The sequence below is a fragment of the Rhipicephalus microplus genome, chromosome 3 (genome assembly GCF_043290135.1).
Source record: "Rhipicephalus microplus isolate Deutch F79 chromosome 3, USDA_Rmic, whole genome shotgun sequence".
NCBI lineage: Eukaryota > Metazoa > Arthropoda > Arachnida > Ixodida > Ixodidae > Rhipicephalus > Rhipicephalus microplus.
The window spans coordinates 237,219,044-237,232,245 of record NC_134702.1 but is presented as its reverse complement, the minus strand read 5'-3'; the positions used below and the strand labels follow the sequence as shown (position 1 = coordinate 237,232,245).

At 44.1% G+C, this 13,202-nt stretch overlaps 1 protein-coding gene across 1 annotated transcript in view; it reads left to right on the top strand.

The window, feature by feature from the left end:
* The window catches only part of LOC119169134 (3-oxoacyl-[acyl-carrier-protein] reductase FabG), an 88,245-nt gene that overhangs the window by 51,172 nt on the left and 23,871 nt on the right, over positions 1-13,202 (top strand). Inside the window, exons 4-8 of the mRNA XM_037420238.2 lie at positions 374-512; positions 3,437-3,477; positions 6,064-6,133; positions 9,746-9,782; positions 9,880-9,943. Of these exons, the coding sequence (XP_037276135.2) occupies positions 374-512; positions 3,437-3,477; positions 6,064-6,133; positions 9,746-9,782; positions 9,880-9,943 (351 nt within the window). The remainder of the gene's footprint in view (positions 1-373; positions 513-3,436; positions 3,478-6,063; positions 6,134-9,745; positions 9,783-9,879; positions 9,944-13,202) is intronic.

Here is a 13,202-nt window from a genome sequence, read left to right as displayed (position 1 = left end):
ACTGACAAAGGGATGCATCTTCTGCCTTGTCATGCCCCCTCCTTAAGTAGCTCGAAAGGAGAGAGAAAGCACTTGAAGCATGTGAAAAATACCTATAATTCTGCTCCTACCTTATGGATTTAAAAAATTTTTGCGTCATGTTGTTTGTGAGGCATGATGCACTGATAGTTAGACCATTTCATTAAAACCCAGAAAGGTGTTGCAGGGCCGTTTGCACCAGATGCTCCCCCAGTGGAGTGACTGGTTTTGAGGTTAGAATTCTGCCGATTCAGAGTCGAACGTGTTCACAATGAGAAGCACTGTGACCTCTGAGACCACTTTGAACACTTTTATGCATTGTATAACATTGCATTGTGTGCCCTGTGTGTTGCAGGTGAACAGTGCTGGCATTCTCAAGAACGGCACTACGGAGAACACACCACTGTCGGTTTATGATGAGATAATGAATGTGAATCTCCGCAGCATCTTCCACATGATGCAGCTCGCCATCCCACATCTCAAGAAGACCAAGGGTGTGTATGGGAAGCCTGTGTTTATTGATTTGAGGAATTGCATGTTGCTTTCACACTTGCGAATATTATGCAGTAAATTTGTGCAGTTGTCAGTTATGCATACATTCGAGCCCATTTATAATTATCCCAGCTAGAACTATCGGTCCATTGTAAGGAGCATACTTAAGAGCAATTATGATTTTCCTTATATGCTACCCATCGAAACTGCATCCACATGTAGCAAACATTTTTTCGAACCTCCTTACTTTTAGAACGAGCACTTCAAACAGAGTTGTGGTAGAAAAAAAAAAAATGTTGAATCAGGCCTTTTAATACGTGAAAGAGGCCCGGATTCACAGGCCCCCCACTCCAGTTTACTTGTGATGAAGATATTGCTCAATGGGGAGCACGTCACACAGATTTCGAATGCTGCGAGATAGGTCACCTACTTTGAGGAGGAGAAGAGGCTGGGGAGAGAAAAGAGTCTAACTTCTGCAGTCCTAGTTGCGAGAACAGCCCATCGCCATGCTCACTGTCCAGGTGTTTCTTCAGTGGCAGAGTGAAGGTGAACAAATAAAAAGAGAAGGCAGTATGAGGCGTTGCAGTCAGCTGTGCATTTAATGGAATTCCTTCTGCCTGCTCTAAAACTGTCTCAAAAGCAAGAATTTCGAACCCCGTGTGAGTTGCAGTGAAGAAAGAAGGCGAAGCAATTGACATGAATATCTAAGCAGTTTCAGCAATGCCAAGACAGTAAAAAATATGCAGAACACATTTATTCTATGTGCCTTTAAAATGATCGCACTATTGAAGGTAGTCCTACACGAGGTGGCCGACATCGACGGCGCAGTATACCTTTGTTGTTGCCAGTTAACAGGGTGCAGTACACTTGATGCTTGTTGTGTTTCAGCCATTGCAAATCATTTGATTTCAGTGCCAAGTTGAAGAAAGCTAAAATATCTCGATTTCACACGCAGCTAACCACGCAAAAATATTATTTGCCTGAAAGCAGACGCTAGCTTGGTTAGCTGCTTGCTACATCACGGCTCGCAAGTGAGCCGATTTTGACCGACTCTCAGGCTGCTGTTGTGTGTATAAAAATATTCAATACTTAGTTATGTGCTCAACCAAATTAGCTAAAGTTTCCCTTGCGTATTTGTGAATACATGAGGATTAACCCACATAAAGTAGATTGTGACCAAAAATTGGGTGTCATGTCCCCTGAAGCACCATAATTAGTGCTGTAGCGTAACCTCAAGCTGGTGTCAGTGTTGGTTAATGGGGCGTGTGATGTCATGTGCCAAAAGGAGTGGTTATAACGGAGTATAGTCGAACACCATTATTCGCAAGTTTTGTCGCCTATAGGGGGCGCATAGGGTGGTTCAATATGGCGCCGACAGAGAGTATTGGAGTCGCTGAGCACACGTGCGGCCTGCACTTTTTTTTTTTTTTTTGCTTCGGGATTGCTCTACCTTTTTTCAGTCGGATATTATGCGCCACCTTGATGCTTCGGAAACTCGGATACAATGCCTCATTGAAGGCGAAGAGGTCCTGAATGTCAAGCACAGCACTTGTTGCAGCGTGAAAGCCTGTAGTCCATCTGCCGATGTGCAAGAACTCTGCCTACAGACGTCTTATGTCTGCCAGAAGCCACACGAAGTAGAATTCACATATGACTGGGAAGGTTCTGCATAGGAATGTTAGCTTGCTTTTTGTCTTCGCGCTAATCGTGCCAGTCCGCAAAACGTGCCTTTCTTGCACTAACTTTCGGCAACACAAGTAATCTTACTGTTCTTCAATGCTCCTACGTGTGTGGCACGGTAAAGTGTTGGTTACGATGTTCTGCTCAACGTTTCTAGAAACGTTGGTTCTGCTCTCACCCGAGCGTAGAATGTTCGATCCCGGCCGCGGCGGTTGCTTCACAAACTGTTACGCATTTCTAAAGTATAACCTAAGCTGTCAGTTCCCACTACGCTGACCACAACTGTGCAGCTCGAGCTCATTCAAGTGATGGCATATGGGTAACGAGATGTAACGGCGACCATAAACTGGGGCTTGACACAAGCAAAACCATAAGAAATGTTATATAACGACCACAGCAATGTTAGGGCTGCTGCAACACGCTGTCGAAAGCTCTACTTCATTTTTTTTTAATGAACGCCGCAATTGTCTTCATAAAAATAATGAAAGCATGGACACAAATCATATATTCTCTATTTCTCACCAAATGCTCCAGAAGTAGTCGGTGTTGACAAAGTGTGGGCTGCACTCTTCCATCGGCGATGTGAGTGTCTTGCCGAATCTCAATTTCACGATCCATTCTTTTTTTCTCACTGCGTCCAAGGCGTGGAGGCTGACTCTTGTTGACGCTCTGTTTGTACAATGCGGCACGCAGCACGTACGATTGCATTTGAAGCCTTCAAGTCACTTCATCCCAACTGCCGCAATTCGGAAAGCGGGAGGGGTGAGAATAACGACTTGAAGAAGAAAGAAACTCAAACGCTTCCTTGAAGCGCCGCTGCCCCGCAGCTACTCCAATACTTTTTGAAAAAATTACGCTGGTGGCCACAAAGTGGGGTGACAGTCTACGAAACTTGTGAATAAGAGACATGTACCGGAGAGCAATTCTTGTCTTCTAAATGAAGTGTCTCTTACAAGCAGGGTATGCATTCTTTTCTCAAGCCTCATTTCAGTGCAGGCACCTTTTTCATTTCTGCCGTGGGAATTTCGGCTTTACTATAAAAAAAAATTATTTATCAGCATGTGCTGAGCTTGCTAAAAGGTGTTCTGGTAAACAGGAAATTCTCACCTTCCAAAAATGGTGTCGGCTACCTTATAATCTTATAAATCTTATAATCTTATAAATGATTCTATTTGTGCTCTTTGAAATGCGAAATCCTGTGACATTTGCTTGGGGTGAAAAAAATATTCTTGCTTCCTGATTGCAGGGACCATTGTGAACGTCTCCAGTGTCACGGGTCTGCGAGCTGTGAGTTGGGCCAAGTTCGTACCTTTAGTAAAGACTGCAGGGAGTGAGCCATAATGAGGCCTGGGCTGTTATGGGGCAGGGATGGAGCCCAGCAACATATCTGATATGCTTTAGTTCCAATTCTTTCTAAGCAATTTTTTCTATCACTGGTTTGCAGACTGAAAGACCAACCGGAATGAGATTTCGTTCAGCATTTTCTTTCGATTGTGATTGTTAAACTGCAGAATAAAAAATACAAGATTTTTCCTATGTTTCCGTCAGTTTGCTCTTGGTAGTACAGTAGACTCACAGTAAATAGAACTTGAAGGGACCACAAAAATATCTTCCAATCAACAGGAGTTCCGTCTACTGAGAGATGAGCAAGGGTGCAGAATACAAGCTTAAAACCAAACAAAGCAGCGGCATTTGTTTCGTTTAAGCAGTAGTTCCGTTTAACAGATTTCCGTTTTACTGAGAGTCTACTGTACTTTATACTGTTGCACACTGAAAACACTTATGTTTCCAGATGACACTAATCTTGAAAAGATTACTTTTACCCTTGTTGCTGCCTTTTATATGGAGCAGCATGTTCGGCATTAGTGCCTTAGTCACATGTCATTGCAGGGTCTTGATTTGAGCTAGTTGACAGAGATTCATATTTGAAGAAAATTTTGTGGTGCACACTAAAGGACAGACACAGGGGAACACAATGAATTGTAATCCTTTGTGTTCGTGGTTTACTTTAAATCTCAGTGTTTCCTTGAAATATGCCATTGCGATGAGTTCGTATGCTATTACTATGTGACACCACTTCAGAGCTTTATTGGTGCTCGAAAAGCATAGCAGTGCACCACATGCAGACTGAACAGGCGATACTGATGGCACTATGGTGTCTTGCACAGTTGTGCATTTCTGTGTTGCTGCACTGTTAGATACCTCTTTTGTTGGTCAGTGTTGAACTGTTCTGTTAAGGCGTGAAGATCTAAGACATGTGCTGGTAGATAGAAATATAACGTGTTTTGGGAATGGGGACCTCTCTCAAGATCAGATAAGTCATCATGTTATAAAAGAGATTTATTGAGCGTAGAGGTTGTTGCTAGTTAGGCAATGCACCGCCCGCAGTTCACGAGCTCTGCTGCACACTCGATGCTGCTGCCTCTGCGCCGGAGTACTTCCTCTTCTTTGCAATATGCATTTCTATTTGTAGAAAAACAAAAAAAAGATTCAAGAAATGTACTTCTCTAATGAATGAGAAGCTGGTGACTTAATTAAGAATTGGCATTAAGCAGTAGAGGCTGTTAGTGTTGCTGGATGCCTTGTTGCTCAGTCATACATAAAGATCGACATAAAGTGTGTGGTCGCAAACAAGGTTATTTTTTTCGCATCAGAACCAGTGCACTAGTCCTCTCACTAGAGTTGCCATAGCCAGTTCTACTCACAATAAGCGGATATGAGCTGTTCTTTTTTTTCTTTTGCTGGGCTGCTTGTAGAGTTTTCCATTCGCTTGCCATGTTTTTGAGTCTCATTCACATTTCTTGTATCTAGTTATTTTCGTGCTTGTCACATAATTCATTAATTACAGATTTGTTTATAACTTAGTGTAATTCAGTGTCGAAACATGCGTAGGGCGAGGTTTTCCATGCACTGGCAGAATGTGCAATGAAGAGAGTTAGGACTACTGCGGAGGCTTCGTTAAAAAGGAAATATGTGCTCTCATTCTTAGTTGTATATATTTTTGAGGTAGAAACTAAAGGTATCTTTAACCTTTTCTTTGTCTTTCAGTAACTTTGATATTGTGAGTAAAATCTATTTCAGCACAAAACATGTTTATCGAAATTCAGCTTCTTTTGAACTTGTTTGCTGTGTTTCACAAATTTTTTTGGCTTTTATTGGGATAATTACTTGCTCATTCATAAGCTCAGTGACATCTGGCAACTCTGCTTCTCGCTATCATCGTCTGTCTCATTCAGAAGTGCAGTGGCGCACTGCTTGAGTTGCGAAATGGTTACCCTAGTTTAATGGGTCCCAAGCCTTCACTGTAACACCAGTGATTGTGCAATCGATCTTAGAAATACCAGCAGTCGAAATGGTGCTTACATTCCTGGACGTTTTTTATGTCCTCGGAATTGAGCAGTGTAGGTTTGACCTCGGGCGGCATGTTGCAACTCATTATTGGTGAAACTGTGCATGAGCATGTACTAATTCAATTGGACAGGTGGACATATTGTGAACTGTTCCCCAGGAGACAGCCTTGTTTCAAGCCAAGTGTCGTGCGAATGCTAAAGTGTCATTTCATGCTTAACAAGCCAAGTGTCGCATGTCTAATCCAGACGCTGCTTCTGGTGACACAAAGATTCAAAGTAGGGTAGGAGCCACTGATATGTCACAACAGAGGCTTAGTGCTTGCAGTTTTCCACTGTTCATCACAATGTCAAGGGTTTGATTCCATGCCCATGGCAGCCAAGTTATGGTGCAGGCTAAACGTGAAAATTGACTTGATACTTCTCACTGTGATGTGTCTCAAAGCACTGTGACAAATCAGTCATGTGTCTGATTTTATGCGTTGGAAAGTGCTTATCCCTGTTTTGTGCGTCCTGTTTTGTGCAGTTTCCCAACGTTGTTGGGTACAACATAAGCAAGGCTGGTCTGGACCAACTGACGCGTACTGCAGCTCTCGGTGAGTTGCGACTAGCTGCATCAAAGAACTGTACTGACACTTGTTTAGTAGTCCTATACTCCATCTCAGAAGTTTCCTTTAGCATTTTGAAGGCTACAGGGCCCCTTAGCCAATGAGAAGGGCAAAAATCTCTTTATGATGAGTTCGCCCGCTCTACTTCATGTGCTCAGCATCCTTGCATCTGCACTCACTTGCTGGTCAAGTAAAGTGAGCAGATGGCATTGCTGGAAAAAAATGGAACATTGCTGCACTTATTGACGCTGGTGCCCTCTGCCTCGAGTTTATTGCATTGTCGTTGTGTGCTGTGTTGCCTGTAAGTTCCATACTGATGCTTTTATTTGCTTTAGATTTAATCCTGGTGCTTCAACAGCAATATGTTTGGGGCTATATAGTGCATGGGACAATATAATATTGCGCTAGTAGATATTTTTATTAACCATTATCACATTTTTGGTGCGTTAGACTTAGTTTGCATGGCTAAGCAAACAGCTGATCTTGCGAATATCGATAAAACGCACCTGGTGCTTAGAAGTCATAATAAGGTGACACAAAACGATGGCTCATTTCATCATTTATTTGTTGAGGTCAGTGTTGTGGACAAGTAACAAGTTCAAGTTTGGAGGGTCACGCCTGCCTTGGTGTTGACATGTTAATTTGTAACCACAGTTACCAGCACTTACTGATAGAGCAATAAAGGGCACATGCAAGTTGAAAAACGAAAGTTTTTTTTCAAAATTATATATTTTTCATTTTTACTTGCTTTCATAAGTTTCGTTTCTTTACTTTCACTACCAAAAAACTTAAAATTGTGATGAAACTTGAAGTTATTTAAAATCATTCTTAAGAGCACATGATGGCTACCATAAACTAAAAAGTGCTCATTGTCTAGAGTCCCCTGGAAATTGTCACCTGGCTGCTTGCCATTGCATATTGCATGAGGAGATCACTAAAGCTACATGCTCAAAATAAAAATGATTGCCCTTATGATGGAAGAAATCGTCTTAAAAAATGCATCATTTCTGCATAGATGAGCTGTAACTGTAAAAGTGCATTTTTCTCAAGATTTATTTTTAGGCACTGTCTTGAGATTAGACATCATGTTTTTGGCACTTCTGATAGCTAAGTCAGGATGAAATATTGTCTAAGTATTCCTATTGCTTAACATGTAAGGGGTTCATGTATCATGTATCTTGTTTAAAACTTGATATCACCTGTATAATTATTACGAAACTAAAGCAACCAATTAGCAAAATGTTAGAGGCCCATGTGCTGTGCAATCTCAGTGCACTTTAAAAAACACCAGACGGTGAGAATTTTCGGAGCCTTTCACTACGGCATTTTTCATAATCATCTCATGGTTTTGGAATGTAAGTACCCAAATATTATTATAAATTAAGCAATTAGTATGGACTCAGGATTCTAATAATTCTCACATTATAATTTTTTTGTCCATTAAAATATTCTATATGCACTTTCTTGATAGTTATTTGCATTCTATAGTTAACGAGGAGCGATATGAGCTATTGATGGCTCAGAACCATGAAAGTTTAATGGCATAAAAGATTTTTCCAAAACGTACTATATTTTACACACTTTCATGGCACAAAACGAAAACTGTGCAACTTGCCACAAAACTAATTTTGTACATACAGTAAAAGCTCGTTAATTCAGATTTCATGGGACCGAAAAAACTGTCCAAATTAACTCAATGCCAAATTAACGAATGAACAGTGAAAACAACATTTAAAATGAAGCTGCAGAATCATACCTTTATTTGTTGAAATATTTTGTAATTGTCGTCTGCGTTTTCGCGCAGATTCCGGCTGACATCACAATTTTTCTGAACTGTTCGAAATGGCCAACAGCACGCAAGCTGTCGGGAGTGTTCAGGCAAGCGTCCTCTAATATTAACAGCGCCTCCGAGACTTCCCGTGAGGTGCGATGAGGTCGCGGCTGTATCTCCTCGCATGATTCTTCGTCGGAATCGTGGTCTTCATGGGTGCCCGTGACATCATTAATAATCTCTTGATTGGTCAGGAGACCACTCGTGGGGACACCATGATCAATCGCGATGTAGTCCTGAAAGGTCACATCTGTGGGAAAGACAGCATCGAGAGTCAAGCAGTCATCGTCGGTGGACTCAGTCGGTGGACTCTGCTGCTTTTTCGGCGTTGCCATCACTGTAGCGCACGCTGGTGGTGGCATGCAAATTTGGTCACAATGGAAGAAAAAGAGAACTCCGCAAGAAGAGATAGTTCGGACACGACAACACAAGGGAAAATGGTGTCGGAGGCGCTGAGTGGAGAAGAAAGAAGACGCCGACGTTCGGTGACGCTGCGATCGCCCCCACTAGTTGATGATGATGGCGATGCCACTCAGGTTTCGGTTTCACTTCAGTGGTGGCAGCGCTGCTTTATCACACTTTTGTGTAGCAGCAGCCGTCAGCAGTTGTCCGAATTAAGCGGTGCGGAGCCGAATTCCGACGAAATAACGAAGATTTGGTCCCATAGATCAACATGCACTTTGGCCGGGACCAGTAGAGGCGTCCGGATTATCCGAATTTTCAAATTAACGGGTGTCGAATTAACGAGCTTTTACTGTATTCGAAATCAGCATAGAAGCCTATATATAATTTTATTTGCCTGGCCTACAGATTCACGAAACTTCTTGTTCAAATCTTATCTCCCCTTAAAAGAAGTACAAAGTGAATGCGGTGAAGAATAAACATATCTCGTATCGATGCGATGTAACACATGCTAAACAAATGCAAAAAGTCGTCACTGTGCAGTTTGTAAGGTAATTATTTCTGGAACTATGTTTCTCTACTCAAGCGTGTGACTTGCTTACACCCTGTGGCTTTGGTAGTGTGAACGGTAAGAGTGACTCCTAGAGACTGTAGCCACCAGTGAATGCCTTCATTCGGTATGTTGCCTTGTCCTCTGAAAACATTTACAAGAAATAGCACTTGCTTGGACCATGCCATTTTATTCCATTCAAATAATGAAATCAAATTCACCACAGCATTACAACTGTGTCTCAGGGCATGGCTGTAAAGCATACACTCATTATTCGAGTATTATTCATGCTTCATTCGTACAATGTTTTATACTTCTGTAAGGAAAAGTGTTGACTGTTGTCTTGTTTGTGGTTGCAGAAAGCTGTAACTCCACTTGCTGTGTTTTCTCACATACAACACTCATAAATAATAAAGAAAAGTGTGCTATAGGAGTAAGGGATTGGGCGATATGCAGGGGAGGGCAATATGCAAGAAGATACTATATTTAATATTAAATAGTTGCAAATACTGTTACGTGTGATAATTATGTACGATGTATTATAACATTGATTCACGGCATGAGTACTGTATGTGCTCATGTAGTGTGCATTATTTCTTTTTGTCATGCACACATGCAGTTAGAGCAGTTCTTGTAGCCTTCACAGTGTTGCCTGGTGCCCATAAAATGGAATACTGTTGCTCTTTTCATATGGTTGAAGTGTCACCGTACGTGTTTGACACTCTTTATGAAGATTTTGAGCGGTGCTTATGGAATGTGTAAATTTGATTTTTATTGAGTTCTCTATTCATTGCTTTTTTTTTTTTTTTTTTTTCAGAGCTGGCTGCTGATGGTGTCCGGGTAAATGCCGTGAAGTATGTTGAGAGTTGCTTCCGTAACACTTTATTCAGCTGGGCACCCTTTTTATTTGTCATGGGCGGGTGATCATGGCTCATGCTTTCTCTCTTGCAGCCCGGGTGTCATTGTCACAGAGGTGCACAAACGAGGTGGCATGACTGAAGCCCAGTACACACAGGTCAGTTAGAACTAGTTATTTGAATAGGTGGTTTTGCATTACAGCAAAGGCAATGTGACTAAAAAATAAATATAACATCACGAAAGTGTTTTATAGTGGAGTTCAACACACACACACACATGCCTGCACACACAAACACACACACACACACACACACACACACACACACACACACACATATATATATATATATATATATATATATATATATATATATATATATATATATATATATATATTGTGAAGAAGAAAACGCATCGTTGGCAAGCAACATCGCCACCGCTTGGGTACTGGGTCCTGGGCTTCTCTCGCTCGCCTCGTGCTGATCGTCGCCGGCATCTGCTGGACCGTTGCTATGTCCCGATCATGTTTTCGTCGTAGGGCCACCGTCGCAATACACGCTAATAAACCCTTTTTCAATTGGTGGAGGGTGCTGCCATTCGCCGTCACCTAAACCTGTAGCTGCGCAACCGAACACTACCTCCCATCATGGCCACCAACAATGCGCAACCTGGCTCTTCCACTCCATCTTCCATTCTTCGCTTGCGAGAGCTGAAGGTCTTTAGCGGAGCTGATGAGACCGACGTGGAAGACTGGTTCACCAACTACGAACTGCTGAGCGCAAAGAAGTGGGATGACACGGACAAGTTGACTAACGCCATCTTTTGCCTCGCTGACGTGGCCGAAATGTGGTATAACGACCACAAAAACGACATTACGACGTGGTTCATCTTCAAAACGTTGTTTGCAGACGTTTTTGGCCGACCCGCTGTCCGCAAATCCAGAGCCGAACAACGCTTACGGACTCGCGCCAAGAAGCCAACGGAATTGTTCACCAGCTACATCGAAGATATTATTGGTCTTTGCAATCGTGTGAACACCACCATGCCCGAGACGGAGAAGATTCAGCACATCCTCAAAGGGATAAATGACGGTGCATTTCAGATGCTCCTGGCCTGTAATCCTGCCACCGTTGCGGAACTTGTCACTTTGTGTCAAAGTTCCGACGAGTTGAAGAAACAGCGCGCCCTGACTCGGCCATTTTTCTCACACGCCAACTCGCTCTCCAGTCTCACTTGCGTTCCCGACCACTCACCAACTCTGCAAGAGATTAAAGACTTTGTGCATGAAGAAGTAGCTCGGCAACTGTCATTGATTCCCTTCACGCAGCAGCCGCCGTCCTCTCGTCTGCCCTCACCACTCCGCGACGTTTTTGCCGAAGAGGTAGAACAGGCTGCTCCCGTCGCTGCCCACCAGCAGCCTGTGGCCATGCCTGTTGCCCATGCGCCGGCTATGCAGCCCGCGGCCGTACCTCTTACGTATGCCCAGGTGGTACGTAGCAGACCCTGCCAGCAGCATTTGCCACCCATGTCTTTAGTTGCTCCCCACTCCGCTCCTTTTTCGACACCTTGGGCCGCACCGCGAGTCAGCAATTCCTGGCGCACTCCTGACAATCGACCGATCTGCTTCGCCTGCGGTACTCCAGGACACGTAGCACGATAATGTCACCGTCGCTTCCAACCACTCCACGACGCTACTCGGCCATTACCGTATGACCCACAGCCCATGTAGCTACCTGCTCTCTATCCCTCACCACAGTATGGATACACTAACCTTCCAGAGTCTCGGTCACCCCAGCCCCCACCTCAAACTCACTCTCCCTGCTTCCCATCTCCTCGCAGGCAATCACTGTCCCCAATGCGTCCTTGACCCGCTTCCTCCAACCGGGAAAACTAAACGCCGCAGTTCTAGAGGCAAGAACTGCGCCGTCGTCGAAATGATCAAGTCTTCGCACTTCACCTGCTAACGTCGTCGCCATATCTGTCGATGGTGTTTCTACCTTTGCCCTCGTCAACACAGGTGTTGCCGTTTCTGTTATAGCGGCCCAGCTCTGCCGCTCTCTACGCAAAGTGACCATGTCGCTCTCTGGACTATCGCTTCGTACAGCTAGCGCACAACCAGTTCTTCGACCTCTCGGCACCAGTACGGCCCGCATATTCATACAAGACTCTATGTACGTTGTCGAGTTAATCATCCTTTCGGTGTGCTCCCATGACGTTATCCTCAGGTGGGACTTTCTGTCAAATCATCATGCCATCATCAACTGCGCACGCGCTGAAGTTCAATTTTCCCACCTGTGTGACAAACCTTTGCACGAAACCCTTGAGCGGTCGCCAAAACTCGTCGTGCGTGAGGACACTGAAATTCCGCCAGCCTCTCTTGCCATTGTCCCTGTTTGCTGCAATGACCATAACGATGCTACGGTACTGTTTATACGTTCCGACATTTTCATGAGCCTCAGAGCCGTTTCTTTGCCTTTCGCTACACTTGACGTCACTGCTGGCCGAAACAATATTTTCTTCCACAACCCCCTTTCTGCACCGCTCACGCTACTTGCCAGTGAATGTCTCCGTCGAGTGGAGTACCTTGATTCTTCTTTATTCCTTAACATGCTAGACGAATCGTGCAGTAGCGCCTCGACCGAACTTCATGCCCTTTTTCCACAGGAATGCTCGTCGAGTGACACCTTCTCGAGTTCCATCGCCGACACCTTAAGTTCTGAAGAATGCGCCGAGCTTCTTAATCTCCTCCAGCACTTCGCGAATTCATTCGACGTTTCTCAGCCGCAATTGGGTCGCACTTCCACAGTGCACCACTACAATGACACCGGTTCGCACCAGCCATTGCGTCAAAGACCGTACTATGTCTCTGCTGCAGACCGTCATGTCATCAACGACCAGGTCGAAGAGATGCTACGTCGTCGCGATATTCAACCATCACACAGTCCTTGGGCATCTCCTGTCGTTCTAGTTCGAAAGAAGGATGGATCGATTCGATTTTGCGTCGACTACCGGGGATTAAACAAGGTGACGCGGAAAGACGTCTATCCATTACCGCGCATTGACGACGCCGTTGACAGCCTCCAAGGAGCCGAATTCTTCTCCTCCTTAGACTTACGATGTGGATACTGGCAGGTTCCTATGGCAGAAGCTGATCGCCAGAAAACTGCGTTCATTTAGTAATGCCATTTGGGCTTTGTAATGCTCCTATCACGTTTGAATGACTCATGGACAACACACTGCGTGGACTGGAGTGGTCTGTGTGTCTATGCTACCTCGACGACATTGTCGTTTTCTCTCCCGATTTTCCTACACATCTGCTTCGGCTCCAACTGATTCTGACGTGTTCAACCAACGCTGGGCTCCAACTGAACCTTAAAAAGTGCCGCTTCGCCGCGCGAGAGCTGTCCATCTTGGGG